Here is a 19,989-nt window from a genome sequence, read left to right as displayed (position 1 = left end):
GTGTACACCTATAGTCCCAGCTAGTTGGGAGGCTGATGTGGGAGGATTGCTTGAACCTGGGAAGTTGAGGCTATGGTAAGCCATGATTGTGCCAATGTGCTCCAGCCTGGGAAACAGAGGTAGTCCTTGTCTCAAAAATAAATAAATAAATGTGTTTTGTTTCTTATACTTAGATTTACAGTTTACCTGTAATTTATTTCTGTGTATGGCATGAGATATGGTTCACATTTTTTCATTTGTATATCTACTTGCTCTAGGAACATTTAAAAATACACTTCTCCCTACAGCTTTGCCATGCATATTTGTTGAAAATTAAGTGTCCATATATTTGTAGAAAGTAAAATGTGACAGAAAAAGCAGAAAAGGAATGCATAGTGCTGGAGGGGGTGTGGTTAGGAGGGTGCTCGGTTAGGAGGGTGCTCGGTTAGGAGGGTGCTCGGTTAGGAGGGTGCTCGGTTAGGGTGCTCGGTTAGGAGGGTGCTCGGTTAGGAGGGTGCTCGGTTAGGAGGGTGCTCGGTTAGGGTGCTCGGTTAGGAGGGTGCTCGGTTAGGAGGGTGCTCAGTTAGGGTGCTCGGTTAGGAGGGTGCTCGGTTAGGAGGGTGCTCAGTTAGGAGGGCGCTCAGTTAGGGTGCTCGGTTAGGAGGGTGCTCGGTTAGGAGGGTGCTCAGGAGGGTGCTCGGTTAGGAGGGTGCTCGGTTAGGAGGGTGCTCGGTTAGGAGGGTGCTCAATTAGGGTGCTCAGTTAGGGTGCTCGGTTAGGAGGGTGCTCGGTTAGGAGGGTGCTCGGTTAGGAGGGTGCTCAGTTAGGGTGCTCAGTTAGGGTGCTCGGTTAGGAGGGTGCTCAGTTAGGAGGGTGCTCAGTTAGGGTGCTCGGTTAGGAGGGTGCTCGGTTAGGAGGGTGCTCAGTTAGGAGGGCGCTCAGTTAGGGTGCTCGGTTAGGAGGGTGCTCGGTTAGGAGGGTGCTCAGGAGGGTGCTCGGTTAGGAGGGTGCTCGGTTAGGAGGGTGCTCAATTAGGGTGCTCAGTTAGGGTGCTCGGTTAGGAGGGTGCTCGGTTAGGAGGCTGCTCGGTTAGGAGGGTGCTCAGTTAGGGTGCTCGGTTAGGAGGGTGCTCGGTTAGGAGGGTGCTCAGTTAGGAGGGTGCTCAGGAGGGTGCTCGGTTAGGAGGGTGCTCGGTTAGGAGGGTGCTCAGGGACGACCTTGCCAAGAAGGTAACATTCTACATTCTAGCAGAGCGGAAGGAGATGAGGGAAGGGTAAGTCATGTGACGCCATCTGGAAAGTGCTTTCCAAGGCGGTGTGGGGGGTTCAAGCATCTGCAGTGCTTCTGAGTTGGGAGGGTGTCTGGGCTGCTTGAAGAACAGCAAGGAGGCCAGAGAAATAGTAGGGGGTCAGAGAACGAGAAGGGGCAGATCCCAGGTCTTGTAGGAACTCTGTGGCAAGGTGTACTGGAAGGTTTTAAGCAGACAGGTGCCATGATCTTACTCCTTTTGGCTGCCTGACAGGTGACTGTCAGGACAAGAGTGGAAGCAGGGAGACCAGTGCAGAGCCTATTGTAATAACTCATGCAAAAGACAATCTGATTGTAGCAGTGGAGGCGGTAAGGAACGGTTAGATTCAGCATACACTTCAAAGGAAAGCCAACAGAATTAGTGAATTGATTGGTTGTGGAATCAGAAGGAAAGTAAAAATTCAAGGATGTCAGGTTGGTGGCTCCGAGTGAACCTAGCCTCTGCTGCCACTGCCCTTAGGCTGTCCCTCCCTCTTGAATCTGGGCTGAACTACGTGACTTAATTTAAGTAATAAATGTAGCAAAAGTGATGCTGGGCCATTATGGACTTAAACCTGTAGAAGGCTTGGCAGTTTCTGCTTTTGTGCTCCCGGGACGCTTTGACTGCCGTGACTTTTGAGGATGTGGTGTAGAAAGATGCTGTAGAGAAGCTCTGAGCCTGCACGGAGTAAGAAGGACACTCAGCAATCCAGCATGCCACCTTGGCCTATCCCCTAGTGCGCCTTCCAGCAAAATGCAACACGCCAGTGACTACCAGCAAGAACAGCAGAAAAACCACTGAGTGATGTCAAGCTCAATTTACAGAATTGTGGGCAAATTGTGGCTCAATTTACAGTTGTTGTTTAAGCCACTGAGGCTTGTGGTGATTTGTTATCAGTCATAGAACATGAGGCAGATGACCCCAAGAGTTTTGGCCTGAGTGCCCAGAAGGATGGAACTACCATTTACCAGATGGGAAAGACTGCTAGTTAACAGGTTTGGGGGAAGAACCTGGGTGGAAAGATTAAAATCTTACTACTTGTACATGGAAAAGAGCACATATTGTTCTTAATATATTAGAAGATGTCCTCTACCTCTTAAGCATTACTGGATTTTCCAGGGCCAGGAAAGATCATTTTAGGAGTAACTCTTTCGTTCATTATCATACTAGTGACAGTGGAGGTTAAAGGAATTGTTTTGAATTTTTTTCTTTCAAGCTTCTGACACTCCATTGACAATCAAAGAAATTCCCATGGCAATCGAAGGCAAAGAAACTCTCACCCACAAAGTTTTTCTGGCATTGCCACTGTGGTTTCAGGGCTTCAGCAACTGCACCATGTAAAGGAGGAACCACTGAACTCACTCTCCCTCTCAGCTTTCCACAGCCGGTCATAATGAACCACCTTGGGCTTGGCTGATGGTGTTCTGAAGCTCAGTGTGCCGCCTCTGAGGGAAGCCCTTGCCGGTTTTAGAGTGAATCCTTCCCGTGGCCAAACACTTCAGAGACAGAAGCAGGGGGGTGCGTGGGGGGAGAGATTGCCTGGACAATTTGGTCAGCCTGTGGGTCTCTGATCATAGACATCTGGCTAATACCTTGTGGACTTGAACCCAAATTAAGTGCTGGGGAAAGGTGGTATATTCCTTAAGAATTCTGAAGGCCCCAGAACAAATATTAATGTGATATTACTACCTTTATGTTTCCAACTTCCCGTTCACTCCCACTGTAGCACACTACATCCACCTGCTTACACCTCCTTCCCCTGGTTAATCAACTTCTGGGAAAGGTTTACAATGTAACTAGAGGAAAACAAATTAATCATACACACAGGGATTCACTGCTGCGGGGCTCAGCCTCGTCTTGGGCCAGTGTTCCTGGGAGGGGTGGTGGCTCCCACCTCTGTTCCCTCTGAAAGTTCTCCACCGGCCCCTGCCACCTTACGGTGAACGGGAAGACGGGGCTTTGCAGCCAGAGGAGACTCCCAGCGTTGAGCGTTTATAGGATTTATGTCGGGACAAAGCTGATGTGCCTTACTTAAACATTTAGTTTTAAGAGAAAAGTTGGAAGACATTTAAAAAATTTTACCATGAAATTATGTTACTAACATGCAGACTTAAGAGATGGCCTTTCGGAAATGGGTGTTGTGTGAGGCTGCCACGGCACGCACGTCGTGAAGATGTGCTCATGACCAGGACACTGTTCCGGTCTCCTTGAATCTCTTAAAGTCATGAAACACCTTTAGCTAAAGCTTCTTCCGACTACTGTTAACACAATTCCAGGTCATTTCCTTGAAGGCAGCCACCAATCCTTGACGAACTGTCGCTCTTCAGCTCCTGTTTACTTCACCATATCCTTAAAAGTGTGTGTCTGCCTCCAGAAGTGCGGTGCCTGTTAACAGTGACTTAGTGGCAAACTCTTCCCAAACTTTTGTGGCACATCCAGCCTTGTCACTTGGAGAATGTTCTCCGATGTTATGGATGAAAATGGTTGAGTGGGAACAGATGTCAGGGAGAGAGCCACAGGGAGGGGCATAAACAGATGGGTGAGTCCACTCTGTGGAGGGCCTAAAAGCTCACTAAGGCCTCGTGGCCAAGAATAGGAGTGGAATGTGTTTCAGTCTGAAGTCTTCCAAAAGCAACCCTGAGACAAGGAGTTGACCCCAAGTAGTTCATTTGGGAGATGATTTCAGTAAACACAGGTAGGAGAGTTGAGAAGGAGCCAGAAAAGGGAAGAAAGCCAACCGAGGTGTACTGATAAGTTAACCACCAGAGCGGGAAACAGGCTTAATTCCCGTGGGAACTCTCAAAAATTGCAAAACACATATTCGGTATTATTGCACCCAAGGAGCAAAGGAGCTAGCCAATTTATATGCCAACGTCTAGGGAGTGCTGATTCCCTGGCATTTGTGGCCTGCAGCCCCCGGAGACAGAACAGCTTTCCATTGTTCTGGAAGAGCCTGTAGAAGTTGTGTGGGGGGTTCTGAAACAGTGAGGTCCAAGGGCATGCCAGGCTGGCTTTCACTGGCCGAGACCTTCCCACAGTGCTCGTCGTACATGCCTGTAGCCTGAAAATACGGATATTGGCTATTCTGCTCAGCATTGTCATGGATTTCCCCAAAAGTTTAAGGACACGAATATATGTACTGATCATCATTAGGCTGAGCCAGCATTGCATGGGAAAGCAGTAAATGAGGGATTGTGTAAACCTGTAAGTCTGGTCATGTTTTCATGATATGATTAAATGAAAACTGCAGGACATACAACCCCATTTTGGGAGTTCAATATAGCCCCATTTTTGGTGTGTTAAAAACAGAAAATTCATGCATAAAAGGAGTGTATAGGATGTTTATTAAGGGTTGCCTCTAGGGAAGTAGGATTGTGAGCTAACTTTTTATTTAAAATTTAAAACTTTTAAATTTTCTTATCTGTTTTCTAATTTTTTTCCTAATAAGTACAGACTGCCTTTGTAATAAAAATGGCCAAGTCAAAAAATAAAAGATCCCACAATTATTAATACAATCTCAAGATTCACGAATGATGCTCTTTTCTAAATCTCCTCTTCTTCACTCTCTCCCCTCCTCCTTTCCTCCCTCCATCCAGTGTCAGAACGGAGTGACCTCACTTACCTGCAGGTCACTGGTGTGCAGTATTACCACTCTCAAATGTGGGAGAAAACTGGGGATTATGCAAAGAATGCTTTTGAGTAGCCCCAAGAGATGTCCTCATATCCATAAGCCAAAATTCATTCACTTTGCTCACAGACAAGCCCCTCAGACTAGCATCTAGGACTTATTTATACATACTTTGTACAAATTCTAACAGATATTGATATCCAAATTCAATTTCACATGAATTTTCTGTCTTTCCAACTTTTAGGTTCACGGGGTACGTGTGCAGGTTTGTTGCATGGGTATTGTGGGGTTTGGTGTACACCCAGGTAATCGGCATAGGACTGATTTTCAATTCTTACCCTCCTCGCACCCTCCACCCTGAAGCAGGCCTTGGTGTCACTTGTTCCCTTGTGTCCATGAGTACTCAGTGTAGCTCTCACTTTTAAGTGAGAACATGAAGTATTTGATTTTCTGCTTAGAATAATGGTCTCCGGCTCTATCCATGTTGCCATGAGAACATGATTTTGTCCTTTTTAAAATTTTTTTGCGATGGAGTTTTGCTTTTGTCACCCAGGCTGAAGTGCAATGGCTCGATCTTGGCTCACTGCAACCTCTGCCTCCCGAGTTCAAGAGATTCTCCTGCTTCAGTCTCCCAAGTAGCTGGGATTATAGAAGCCTGCCACCATGCCTGGCTAATTTTTGTTATTTTTTTAGTAGAGATGGGGTTTTACCATATTGGCCAGGCTGGTCTCAAACTCCTGACCTCAGGTAATCCACCCACCTCAGCCTCCCAAAGTGTTGGGATTACAGGCACGAGCTACCGCACCCAGCCAATTTCGTTCTTTTTTGTGGCTGCATAGTATTCCACGGTGTATATGTACCACATTTTCTTTAACTTGTTCATCGCTGATGGGCGTCTAGGTTGATTTTGTGTCTTTGCTATTGTGAATAGTGCTGCAATGAACATATGCATGCATGTTTCTTTACAGTAGAATGACTTCTATTTCTTTAGGTATATACCTAGTAATGGGATTGTTGGGTTGAATGGTAGTTCCATTTTAAGTTCTTTGAGAAATCTCCAGACTGCTTTCCACAGTAGCTGACATAATTCACATTCCCAACAGCAGAGTATAAGTGTTTTCTCTTCTCCACATCAAGTTCACATTTACAAGTGTCAGTTAGAAGGTAAGACAGGGCCTGCCATAGGCAGACATATTGAAGGCAGAGAGAAAAATGGCAGGGCTGACAAGACAGCCCAATCAGCACAGGTGCTCCAGGTGCGTTAAGCAAAAGCACACGCTCTTATCTCCTCACTAAGCCCTGAAGATGCCCCTGTTCCCAAATCCAGAGCTAGGTCACAGTGGCCACCTTGAGGAATCCAGACCAGGCCTAATTCTACTCAAGAGAACCAGATATCCCACACTCAGGCCTTGCAAAGAAATCAAATACAGGCACACAGATAAAAGCATCCATGCTAAAAAGTGTGTACCTTAAAATGCAGCTTCAGAGTCTTGGTGATATAAGCCAGACTAGAGAATGAGGTTATTTTCTTATCTATTTCTACCTTTTCTACTTTAGTGTGAAACGAAGTTGATTTTACCTCTCTCAGTATCCTCTGGTTCCAGTAGCTGATCTTTAATATCTGATCTTACAAGGAAGGAACTTATATTACCCGTTACATTTTTGCCTCCATGATTCTGAATATCACTATGTTCCCCTCTTGGCTTCACAATATTCTTTAAATTAAGAAAAAATATTTAGAAAATTGAACAGTAAAGTCTTCACATACTGTTCTTGGAGGAGCTGTGCTCTTTTATACTGGCCAGTTTTAAAACTCTTAATAAAAGGGGTCTTCAACTTTTAAATACAAATGGAAAAAAGGCAAAAAGAGATGAAAGAAGTGGCACTCCTGGTGAAATTGGTCAGATGATTTTCAGACTCCAAAGCGTCCTGATAGTTTCATGTGATCCAATCCAGTTCCTGAAAAATCTCTGCCAACAGGTAACAGGTCTTCGAAAGCTTTTGAAGCCAAAGGCTCCCCACCAGCCAGCCCATCTCTCACTAAGTTCTCAGCCTCATTAAGAATGAGAAACAGATACCACGGCACCAACCTGTCTATGAGAGCACAGCGAGACAAATGTAATTGCCTGAACCAGGAATACAAATCAGCAACTCTCAAATTATTCATATTTACACCCACTCCAGTTTGGTTGTCTTTCCTTTATAATTTGGCCATACATTGATGTCAAGTGTATAATTTTATCTGGCCTTTATCAGTTACTGCCCGGAGCCATGATTACATGGTGCAGGGAACTTCCTCCCCCTGAGTGAGTCTATCTGTAATATCTTCTTGATAACCAATCTTACATACAAAAAAATCAAAAGGAAAGTCTTGGTTTTCTTAAGTGGCTCCAGAATCCCTGAATATAACATTTAGAAGTAATTTATCAACTGAAACTATCGAGCTTTTAGCTGCCACTACAATTTTTCAAAGCAAAGTGTTCTTATTCCTACTCTTTGTTATTTTTATCAAATTGCAACAGAAATTTTAGGGACTTCCATATTGACCATTCAGTCAGGGACCATGGTCTGTTTCCATCTCACCAGTGTCTTCTTTACTGCATAAGACTGCCTTTGAACAATCAGAATGACAGCAAGATGGATAATGGTGTGATTTCTGGAAGAACATTTTACAAACAAAATAAATGACAGCTCTCCAATCAGGGATTCAAAAGATAATTTATTAGTCTGAGAAGAGGAGTCACATACTATACCCAGTAATATGCTTCTTTTATTTTTGTGCCTTTATCTTAAAAATATATTTAAACAAAAACAAAGATAATATTGAATTTTCCCATAAACTTTGCTTTCTTATTTACAGTGTTATATTGTAAATAACATTCCATTATACACAAATTAAGGACTGTGCATTACTGTATGTTCTCTTTACATATTCTTTCATAATATAGCCCATACAGCTCGAAGTTATGCAATATTTAAGCTTAGAAAAGCTCGATGAAAGAAGTACAAACTGTATCAATCAGACTATTATTTTAAAAGATTCTGACATTAATTCTTTGCTAGATTGTTTCACTGAAACCATTCTTTGTTAAAGAAAAATGCCCCATATAAGGGATGAGAACAACAGTTTAAGTTACCACAGGATCCACTTAAACTGGTTAACAAATAAAAACACCTCATTACTTATTACTGTTATTAAATGAAGCACTACCACTGTCAAGTCATTTAAACAAGTAGATTTACTCTTCAGTTCTGACACATTACATCAGTGACAGCTGGTACCTCTTGACGAAATAAAAAATGTTTCCTGCAACTTTAGGTTTTACTTGTAAACAGTTAAAGCATACATTATGTAAAGATGATTTAACCATTCCTGGTCACATAACAAGGAGTTTCTATTTCATCCAGGGAGAAGCGAACACACATACTGCACACATACACACATGCACACATGTGTGCGCGCATACACACACACACACACAGTCCCGCTCACCCGCCAAAGGCCCGCGTGTCACTAAGCGCTAACTACAGCAGCACTTGTGTCTCGAGCAGTGCACGAGGTTGCAATAGGAATTATAAAACAAGGAAGATAAAACAGCCAACTTCAGTTAAAAACCCCAGAAAGCTCAGGTTCTGAAATGCCTCTCGGACGCTTCGCACTCGGTCTGAAGGGTCAGTTCACTGGGCTCTCCAGACGGCACACTCCACCTTCGATGGCCACGGACTGTCCTGCCACCGCACCGGGAGGGAGTCTGGAAATGTGAGTCTGCAGAGAGAGAGAGAGACAGGAGAGCATCAGAGGGGTCAGTTGTGTCCCTTGCTACACCCCCACCCATGTCCAAAAAAGGTGGAGAAAATGTCAGAGCATGAGGCCTTCACTTTGCTTCTGAGCATCCACAGACTGCATCATTGGTAAACTTCAGTTACTGAAAGATCTGTGTTCAAATCGCTCAGGAAATATTTACTGAGCATCTGCTACATGCCAAGCACAGCACTAGCAACTTGAGATACAGAAGTGACCAAGTTAGCCAAGACCCCGACCACACAGAATGTATAGTTAGTCATATTCACAAGAGTAGCAGTTTTAATGTCAGCTATATTGAGTATATTCATTATCTGAAAACTAATAATTTATACATGTTTTGTCCTCTAAACAGAGTAACTAAGGATACTTAATACATGTTCATACCCTAAATTTATTCCTTAAAGAGTTTAAGTAGCTTACAAAAATTCAGATAATTCAATAGCCTAAAGTAGGAGAGGAAATAAGAAGAAAAGTAAGCTTACAAAATAAAGACGGAAGTGGGGTTCACACAAATCTAAGCTGAGGAGTTGGTGCCTGTGCCGGAGGCAAGACTGCTGCCCTGTCTCTCAGTTTCCTAGTAGCACAGATCAGGCAGGTGATTCATGTAGCATCATCACAGCAAACCCATTGTTCCGATGAGAACAATTGTTCCTGGCACTGAGACCAAAGAGCCATTTCTCCTACAGATCTTTGTAAAGGGGGCACTGTGTTTAGTGACTGAGTGGACATTAGCTTTACGACAGGGGATTTTGTAGGGCTGAGTGTTACATCACCCAAAGGAGGCTGGGGCTGGAGGCTCTGGTAGAAGGCAGTAAGCACTTCACTTTGTTTCACGAGGGGTCAGGATGATGTCAGTTAAGAATTCCTCTTTTTGGTGAACTGGCTTAATCCAAGGACAGATAAATGTCTGGAATTTCTAAGAAGAGGGGCTGCATAAACTCAGGCAATCTTCTCTACTTGTTTCTCTAAACGAGCTTCCTCTAAGTACTGAAACATGGTGAGTCTCATCGGAAGACAAGTAACCTTGGTCTGAAAAAGTGTAAGCCAAGATGTGTTTGAAGCTTCCTGTGGAGATCTCCATGGGGCATCAAATCATATAAACAGTGGGAGCTGTTTAAGAAAATGTTTTATATGAGCTTATCTCCAAAGTTCTTTTTTAGAGAAGTGAGTTTAAATTTCTTTTTAGCCTAAAATAGACCACTTTCTACAACAAACCTGGACGTCAGCAGAAAAAATACAATGAACTGTTTTACACTGAGCAAGTGTCTAAGGATTGTGTAGACTCTAGAGTATCCTACAAGCAGAATAACTTAAGGTGCCTTTACAATATTTAAATAGCAGTGTACTTTTATTCAAATTTGGAACTAATGTGAAATAACACATGAAAATGGTACATGAAAAAGCAGCAGACATCCATTTTGGGTCACCTTCTTCCACTCCTTGCTGCATGCCCTGCTCACACATCTCTCTGTGATTCCACGTCTCTAATACCTTTTTTCTGGCCCTTTCTCAAGGGAAGACCTCCTTGACCAGGCCCAACTCAACTTAGAAGCTCTTTTTCTAGCTCCTATAGCACCTATATGAGCATTTCTCAACCAGTCTTGGTTTCAAGTTTTTAGGTTTCTGTAATTGAAAGTTGGTTGTAGGTAGACGCTTGTATTACATGTATCTCAGTTTCCCTGTACCTGACCATGTGTTTCACACAGAAGCACACTCTGGAAATGCTGAGTGGGTAAATGACTGAAACAGACCACTCTAGGGCTATGTTGATGTAAACATGCAGAATCTTAAGGCACTCTGCTCGTTCTGTTCAAGAGATAGCCCAGCTTCTCATACGGCAGTAGCTGCATCCCTGGTGAAGGTGAAGGCCAAATTTTCCACCTTCCAACTGATGGTGCTGTTAGAATAGGGATGGAGCTTTAGATTCTCAGATGCGAACAGCTCCATACCAATGGAATTCACTGGCTGTGTAGTATAATTTGCTGCTTTCTTGCTAATTCCCTGAGACGCACAGACCAATTCTTGAGGTTAACACACCTTGAAAAACTATCAACTTGTAAATTAAACTGACTATCCAAAGCCAATATTATTAGGGCTGTATCTTTCTTATAAAACCAAACACTGGATTAACACATTTAGCTCAAAGATTTTAAAACAAGAAAATTAAAATATAGAAAGTATTTAATTACCTGATATCCTAATCACAATATAAGTAGTAGCTGAAATTTCCTATCATTCATACTCCAAGATCTTTTTTTTTTATTATTTATTTATTTTACTTTAGGTGAATACTATATCTGGCATTTCTCTCCATGTTCTCCCTCCCCACCCCCCACTCTCTCTCCCCTACCCCCGCCAATTGCTCCAGCGTATGATGTTCCTCTCCCTGAGTCCATGTGTTCTCTTGTTCAGCACCCACCTATGAGTGAGAACATACGGTGTTTGGCCTGCTGTTCTTGTGTCAGCTTGCTGAGAATGATGGTTTCCAGATTCATCTAAGTCCCTACAAAGGACACGAACTCATTGTTTTTTATGGCTGCGTAGTATTCCATAGTGTATATATTACATTTTCTTTGTCCAGTCTATCATTGATGCACATTTGGGTTGGTTCCAGGTCTTTGCTATTGTACACAGGGCTGCAATGAACATACGTGTGCATGTGTCTTTATAGTAGAACGACTTATAGTTCTATGGGTATATACCCAGTAATGGGATTGCTGGGTCAAATGGAATTTCTATTTCTAGATCCTTGAGAAATCACCACATTGCGTTCCACAATGGTTGAACTAATTTACACTCCCACCAACTAGGTAAGAGTGTTCCCATTTCTCCACATTCTCTCCAGCATCTGTTGAGATTCTCCAGATATTTTACTGATCACCATTCTAACTGGCATGAGACAGTATCTCAGTGTGGTTTTGATTTGCATTTCTCTAATGACCAGTGATGATGAGCATTTTTTCGTATGTTTGTTGGCCTCATGTATGTCTTCTTTTGAAAAGTGTGTGTTCATATCCTTCGCCCAATTTTGAACAGGGTTGTTTGTTTGTTTCTTGTATATCTGTTTCAGTTCCTTGTAGATTCTGGATATTAGCACTTTGTCAGATGGGTAGATTGCAAAGATTTTTTTCCATTCTGTTGGTTGCCAATTTCCTCTAATGATGGTTTCTTTTGCTGTACAGAAGCTCTGGAGTTTAACTGGATCCCATTTGTCTATCTTGGCTTTTATTGCCATTGCTTTTGGTGTTTTAATCATGAAGTCCTTGCCTATGTCTATGTCCTGGATGGTTCTGCCTACATTTTCTTCTAGTGTTTTTATGGTGTTAGGTTTTATGTTTAAATCTTTGATCCATCTGGAGTTAATTTTACTGTAAGGTGACAGGTAGGGGTCCAGTTTCTGCTTTCTGCACATGGCTAGCCAGTTTTCCCAATACCATTTATTAAACATGGAGTCCTTTCCCCATTGCTTGTTTTTGCCAGGTTTGTGAAAGATCAGATGGTTGTAGATGTGTGGTGTTTCTTCTGGGGTGTCTGTTCTGTTCCAGTGGTCTATGTCTCTGTTTTGGTACCAGTACCATGCTGTTTTGATTACTGTAGCCTTGTAGTATAGTTTGAAGTCTGGCAGTGTGATGCCTCAGGCTTTGTTCTTTTCGCTTAGGATTGTCTTGGTTATGCAGGGTCTTTTGTGATTCTATATGAAATTTAAAGTGGGTTTTTCCAGTTTTGTGAAGAAGGTCATTGGTAGCTTGATGGGAATAGCATTGAATCTGTAGATTACTATGGACAGTATGGCCATTTTCACGATATTGATTCTTCCTAACCATGAGCATGGAATGTTTCTTCATCTGTTTGTGTCCTCTCTGATTTCGTTGAGGAGTGGTTTGTAGTTCTCCTTGAAGAGGTCCTTTACATCCTTTGTTAGTTGTATTCCTAGGTATTTTATTCACTTTGTAGCAATTGTGAATGGGAGTTCGCTCTTGATTTGGCTCTCTGTTTGTCTGTTATTGGTATATAGGAATGCTTGTGATTTCTGAACATTGATTTTGTATCCTGAGACTTTGCTGAAGTTGCTTATCAGTTTCAGGAGATTTTGGGCTGAGACGATGGAGTCTTCTAAATATACAATCATTCATCTGCAAATAGAGACAATCTGACTTCCTCCTTTCCTAATTGAATACCCTTTATTTCTTTTTCTTGCCTGATTGCTCTGGCTACAACTTCCAATACTATGTTGAATAGGAATGGTGAGAGAGGGCATCCTCATCTAGTGCCTGATTTCAAAGGGAATTCTTCCAGCTTCTGTCTGTTCAGTATGATATTGGCTGTAGGTTCCTCATACATAGCTTTTATCATTTTATGATATGTTCCGTCAATACCTAGTTTATTGAGAGTTTTTAGCATGAAGGGCTGTTGAATTTTATCGAAGGCCTTCTCTGCATCTATTGAGATAATCATGTGGTTTTTGTCTTTGGTTCCGTTTATGTCATGGATTACATTTGTGGATTTGCATATGTTGAACCAGCCTTGCATCTTTTGGTCATGATGGAGAAGCTTTTTTTTTTTTTTTTTTTTTTTGAGCCAGAGTTTTGCTCGTTACCCAGGCTGGAGTGCAATGGCGCGATCTCGGCTCATCGCAACCTCTGCCTCCTGGGTTCAGGCAATTCTCCTGCCTCAGCCTCCTGAGTAGCTGAGATTACAGGCATGCGCCACCATGCCCAGCTAATTTTTTGTATTTTTAGTAGAGACGGGGTTTCACCATGTTGACCAGGATGGTTTCGATCTCTTGACCTCGTGATCCACCCGCCTCGGCCACCCAAAGTGCTGGGATTACAGGCTTGAGCCACCGCGCCCGGCTGATGGAGAAGCTTTTTTATGTGCTGTTGCAATCTGTTTGCCCGTATTTTATTGAAGATTTTTTGTGTTGATGTTCATCATGGATATTGGCCTGAAGTTTTCTTTTTTAGTTGAGTCTCTGCCAGGTTTTGGTATCAGGATGATGTTGGTCTCATAAAATGAGTTAGGGAGGATTCTCTCCTTTTGTATTGTTTGATACAGTTTCAGAAGGAACGGAACCAGCTCCTCTTTGTACGTCTGGTAGAATTGGGCTGTGAACTCGTCTGGACCTGGACTTTTTTTGGTTGGTAGGCTACTGATTACTGCCTCTACTTCAGCCCTTGTTATTGGTCTATTCAGGGTTTCAACTTCCTCCTAGTTTAGTCTTGGTAGAGTACAGGTGTCTAGGAATTTATCCATTTCTTCCTGGTTTCCTGGTTTATGTGAGTAGAGCTGTTTGTAGTAATCTCTGATGGTAGTTTGTATTTCTGTGGGATCAGTGATGATATCCCCTTTATCATTTTTTTAATTGCATCTATTTGATTCTTCTCCCTTTTTTATTAATCTGGCTGGTGGTCTATTTTGTTGATCTTTTCAAAAAACCAGCTCCTGGATTTATTGATTTTTTGAAGGTTTTTTTGTGTCTCTATCTCCTTCAGTTCTGCTCTGATCTTAGTTATTTCTTGTCTTCTGCTAGCTTTTGAGTTTTTTTGATCTTGCTCCTCCAGCTCTTTCAATTTTGATGTAGGGTGTCAATTTCAGATCTTGTTTCTCTTCTCTGGTGGGCATTTACATTTCCCTCGTGACACTGCTTTAAAGGTGTCCCAGAGATTCTGGTAAGTTGTGTCTTCATTCTGCTTGGTTTTGAAGAACATCTTTCTTTCTGTCTTCATTTCATTGTTTATCCAGTCGACACTCAGAAGCAAGTTGCTCAGTTTCCAAGTGGTTGTGTGGGTTTGAGTGTGTTTCTTGATCCTGAGTTCTAGTCTGATTGTGCTGTGGCCTGATAGACTGTTATGAATTCTGTTCTTTTGCAATTGCTGAGGAGTGATTTGCTTCCAATGATGTGGTCAATTTTAGAGCAAGTGCAATGTGGTGCTGAGAAAAATGTATATTCTGTGGATTTGGGGTAGAGTGTTCTGTATATGTCTATTAGGTGTGCTTGGTCCAGCTCTGCATTCAAGTCCTGAATATCCTTGTTAATTTTCTGTCTTGTTGAACCGTCTAATATTGACAGTGGAGTACTGAAGTCTCCCACTATTATTGTGTGGGAGTCTAAATCTCGTTTTAGGTCATTAAGAACTTGCTTTATGTATCTGGGTGCTCCTGTGTTGGGGGCCTATATATTTAGGATAGTTAGATCTTCCTGTTGGATTGATCTTTTTACCATTATGTAATGCCCTTCTTTGTCTCTTTTGATTTTTGTTGGTTTGAAGTCCATTTTATCAGAGACTAGGATTGCAACCCCTGCTTTTTTTTGTTCTCCATTTGCTTGGTAAATCTTCTTCCATTCCTTTGAATCTATATGTGTCTTTGTATGTGAGACGGGTTTCCTGAAAACAGCACACCGATGGGTTCTGACTTTTTATCCAGTTTGCCAGTCTGTGTCTTTTGATTGGGGCATTTAGGCCATTTACATTCAATGTTAATATTGTTAAGCGTGAATCTGATCCTGCCATTTTGTAACTGGCTGGTTCTCTTTCCCATTAGTTGACTCATTTTATTCATTGCATTTTTGGTCTTTGCCAACTGGTTTGCTTTTGCAGTGACTGGTACTTGCTCCTTTCTGTGCTTAGTGTTTCTTTTAGGAGCTCTTGTAGGGCAGGTCTGGTAGTGACAAAATCTCTCAATAATTGCTTGTCCGTAAAGGATTTTATTTCTCCTTCACTTACAAAGCTTAGTTTGGGTGGATATGATATTTTGGGTTGAAAGTTCTTTTCTTTATGGATGTTGAATATTGTCCCCCACTCTCTTCTGGCTTGTAGGTCTTCTGTGGAGAGATCTGCTGTGAGTCTGATTGGCTTCCCTCTGTGGGTGACCTGACCTTTCTCTCTGGCTGCCCTTAGTATTTTTCATTCATTTCAACCCTGGTGAATCCGACGATTATGTGCCTTGGGGTTGCTCTTCTTGAGGACTATCTTTGTGGAGTTCTCTGTATTTCTTGAATTTGAAATTTGGACTGCCTTGCTAGGCTTGGGAAGTTCTCCTGGATAATATCCTGGACCATGTTTTCCAGCTTGGATTCATTCTCCCCATCATATTGAGGTACAGCGATCAAGCGTAGATTAGGTCTTTTCACATAATCCCATATTTCTTGGAGGCTTTGTTCATTTCTTTTTACTCTTTTTTCTCTTGTCTTGCCTTCTCTTTTTATTTCATTGAGTTCATCTTCAATCTCTGATACCCTTTCTTCTGCTTGATTGATTCGGCTATTAAAACTTGTGTTTGCTTTATGTAGTTCTAGTGCTGTGTTTTTCAACTCTATCAAGTCATTTATGTTCTTCTCTAAGCTGGTTATTCTAGTTAGCATTTTGTCTAACCTTTTTTCAAGGTTTTTTTTTCTTTGCATTGAGTTAGAACACATTCCTTTAGCTCAGAAAAGTTTGTTTTTATCCACCTTCTGAAGCCTGTTTCTGTCAATTCGTAGCACTCCTCGGTCAAGTTGTGATCCTGTGTTGTTGAGGGGTTTGTGATCCCTTGAAGGAGAAGAGTTGTTCTGGTCTTTGATGGTTTCACCTTTTTTCACTGTTTTTTTCCCATCTTTGTGGATTCACCTGGCTGTGGTGTCAGGGAGCTGCTTGATGAGGTGGCTTCTCTGCCTGTGGAGGTGCTACTGGGTTTCTAGGGACTCCTTCAGGTTACTAGGGAAGCTTCCTGTGTCTTTTTTGTTTATACTGGGAGATTAGGCCTGCGTCTTCTGCTGACCTGTAGGTGCTGCTGGGTTGTCAAGAATGGCTTCCTGTCCCGTTGCTATGTAGGCTTCCTGTGTTTTTTGTTAAACCATGTAGCCCAGTCTCGCCCTTCTATATTGGTGGATTGTGCCCTTCCTCCACTGGGCTGGATCATTCAGGGTTCATCTCAGACTGTGGCACTGACTGTGCAACCCACTAGAGTCAGAGCTTCAGCCCTCTGGGGTTTGTGGGGGAGGGTAGGGACCCACTCAGCGGCACCTGGCTGTCTTCCCCTTTCAGCTTCCTCTCTCTCTGGTCATGGGGTAGGGACCTGCCCAGCTGCTCCTGCTTACAGCTCCCTCTCCCTCCAGGCAGGGGGAGGAGGCAATAGCTCAGTCCACAGGCTTTTATTCAACTCTGTGCTTGTAATTCCTGGTGCTTGACTGGCAAAAATCCACTGTTCTGTGTATTGCTGAGGCTTTGGGGGAAGCACTGTATCTGGACCAAAGTGCCAGAGGGGAGCCTCTGACTCACCGGTGAGATGGACTTTCTGGGTGAAGGAGCACCCCTTCCCGCCTTGGTCTGCCCTGAGTGGGCTTTGCTCACCACTGGACCAGATCTGTTGAAATACACCTGGTACCTTGGTTGGAGCTAGGAGATTTCTGGATTTCTGCGTCTCTCTCGCTGGGTGTTGTGAGCTGGAGTTGTGTCTAATCGGCCATCTTGGATCTCAAGATCTTTTAAGACCACCTTAGAAACTGCTCTTGTATGGTTTCTAGGAAAACTGTACATGACTTAATTTTAAAAGTCCTCTTCAGAGAGAGAACATTAGAGTCATCAGCAATCTAAACAGTAGTCAAATGGCAGCCCTGAGTCTTGTACATTTGTTGTGTTATGCTGCATAATAACATTCTGACAAATCCAACACCAGCAGGAACATGAAAAACACTAGGGTAAACTTGTCTGCATGGGCATTTTCCCTCCTGGAAAGCAGGACTCTGGTCTCCGGAGACACAAGTGTGTACAGCTCAATTTTATGTTACCATGTACGTTTGAAGAAACAGATACCCTTTTTTTCTAGCATTTTCCCTTCTCCCATTAATTCTTATTTTTCAAATTGCTGAGTCATAGAAAACATCTAATTTTTCATGCACTAACAATGTTGCATGAACTTTTATATAGTCTGGGATATTATGTATGGTTTATAGAATAAAAATCCATTTAACAACAAGTTAAGTTTCCCTTCTGTATTTATCACTACTTGGGTAATGTAAATATGGTACTGTGAGATTGTACTGTGAGCTGAAAATTACCTTACATCCTTGTCTTGTGAATTCTTGCCTGACATGGTAATAGTCACCCTCAGCTTTCTTTCTTTTTCTTTCTTTCTTTCTTTTTTTTTTTTTTTTGAGACGGAGTCTAGCTCCATTGCCCAGGCTGGAGTACAGTGGTGCAATCTCGGCTCACTGCAATGTCCACCTTCCAGATTCAAGCGATTCTTCTGCCTCAGCCTCCCAAGTAGCAGGGATTACAGGCGAGTGCCACCATACCTGGCTAATGTTTTTTCAAAATTTTTAGTAGAGACGGGGGTCTCACAGTGTTAGCCAGGATGGTCTCGATCTCCTGACTTCACGATCTGCCCACCTTGGCCTCCCAAAGTGCTGGGATTACAGGCATGAGCCACTGAGCGTGACTGGCCTCAGCTTTCTTTTAGTGGCACAAATGTGATAGACCTTTAATGACTAAGTCCAGAGAGAAAGGCAAGAGAAGGGCTGGGGAAGTGTGTCTGGTTGGTTTTTATTGCCTTGTTTCTATTGTGGGCTTTTAAATTTTTTTCTCTCTCAATGAGTTGAATCAGGAGGTACTGCCACTCCCCGTCCATCCTTTTCCCAGAAGTTCCCTGCTCATCGCTTTTTAAGAGCTGTCTTTCAAAAAGATGCAATTTGTGAATAAGTATATTCTACGCATTCTTTGTGTGCAGCATTAAACCTTGGAATGTAGTTAACTGCTCTAAAAATAGAGTTTGGTCTTCAGCCTTCATCCTGAAAGCAGATGTACTCAACTTACTGACAGTTTCACATGAACTTTCTTAATATAGCTCTGGAATAATGTATATATTTTATAGAATAAAAATCCATTAACTATAGTTGAAAAGATCTGGGTGCCTACTTCCTAAGCTTGTGTGATATTGGGCGATGGAAAATGAACACTGGGTTAGTCGATCTCTAGAGCATTCTTTCAGAGTTTGGATAATCTCTGATGCTGACTTCATTTAATGAATCAAAAAAAAAGTATTTACTTCCATTTTATCATTATCTTGAATTAAAAGTATTAAAGAGGCCAGAGCAATTTGAAGATATAATTGCCAAGTTCAACCAACCAATCAGAAATATCAACAGAATGAGAGAGGAATGCCATATGTTATTCATCTTACTGTGTGTTGCTCATACCTCATTCTCCACATTGAAAACAAGGATGCCATAAAAGATCACTAGCAAATGTAGACAAAACACAAAAATGACATTAGGGTAAATTTCATTGTTAGCACTGAAACAGGGATATATAAAGTATGTAAGGGGCAAAATGTTCTATTGTTCTCACGTATAAATATCATGTCCATTTACAATAAGATTAAAATGCTGTCTGATGAGAATAGCATGTTGTTCCAACCTCAAGGCCACTTTGGTTCTTACTATTACCAGGCTTACTGACACCACACTTCAGTCAGAGGCAACATCAGACAAAAGTTCCCTCCTATTTTTAAGTTAAAAGCCTGTGAAGATACTCACATAAACATGGCAAGCCCCACAGTACCTATTACGCCACCACTCACATGGAGAATTATCACGAATCTTGCTACAGATGATAAAAGTGCTCCATTATTTAAGAAATACCTATTCTGCAAGTTATTATTGGGGAACAGAATAACAAAATGCAAGAATCTTGCTCTGAATGCAATTATGTCTTTGAAGGATGCAGAAACTACTTCCTTGTGAAATATTAACAATCAATCCCTATATTTGCATAATGCTTTAGTTTCCATAGCACTTCTGCATCAATGAGATCTCAAAATACCATGTCAGACAGCAAGATGTATACTATACCTATTTTTTTCAGATAAAAAAAAAACGAGACTTAGAATGGTGATGTGGTTTGCTTATGGTCAGAGAGGAAGTGGAAAAATTGATATGTGAATGAAAGCCTCTGGACTCCAAATTTAGAGCTATCTTGACTCCTCCCGAAGACCTAACATGAAGGAGGATTCTAAATCTGGCTCTGTTAAGAGACATGCCTTTAACTGCAGGAGGCTTTTGACAAAGCAGGTTTTCAGGGTGAAACAGGGCTTGCTCAGGAAAGCTACTGTCACAAATCTTACAAACAAATTTCAGGATGATTCAGGGACTTAACTTGGTTTAAGCCTTAACTCTGCTGTTGATAGATTGAATAGTTTCTGGATCAGGAAGTTACTAGCTTTCTGGGTTTCAATGTCTCTGTAGATAAAAGTGGAAAATTTCAACTCAGTTATATTCAGAGTCCTTTCTGATTCTGACATTCGATGGAGTTT

The 19,989-nt window shown here is 42.1% G+C and overlaps 1 protein-coding gene across 2 annotated transcripts in view; it reads right to left on the bottom strand.

Moving 5' to 3' along the window:
• Positions 1-7,647: 7,647 nt before the first annotated feature.
• The window catches only part of TASP1 (taspase 1), a 246,532-nt gene continuing 234,190 nt past the window's right edge, over positions 7,648-19,989 (bottom strand). For both annotated transcript variants that reach the window (XM_012474983.3, XM_064378505.1), the window contains one exon: positions 7,648-8,661. In XM_012474983.3, coding sequence (XP_012330406.1) covers positions 8,569-8,661 — 93 coding nt within the window. In that variant the 3' untranslated portion in view covers positions 7,648-8,568. The remainder of the gene's footprint in view (positions 8,662-19,989) is intronic.

This window comes from Aotus nancymaae, unplaced genomic scaffold (assembly GCF_030222135.1).
Source record: "Aotus nancymaae isolate 86718 unplaced genomic scaffold, 86718_ANA_hifiasm-v0.15.2.pri h1tg000001l, whole genome shotgun sequence".
Lineage (NCBI taxonomy): Eukaryota > Metazoa > Chordata > Mammalia > Primates > Aotidae > Aotus > Aotus nancymaae.
The sequence above is the reverse complement of the archived record's forward strand: the minus strand, read 5'-3'. Positions and strand labels throughout refer to the sequence as shown.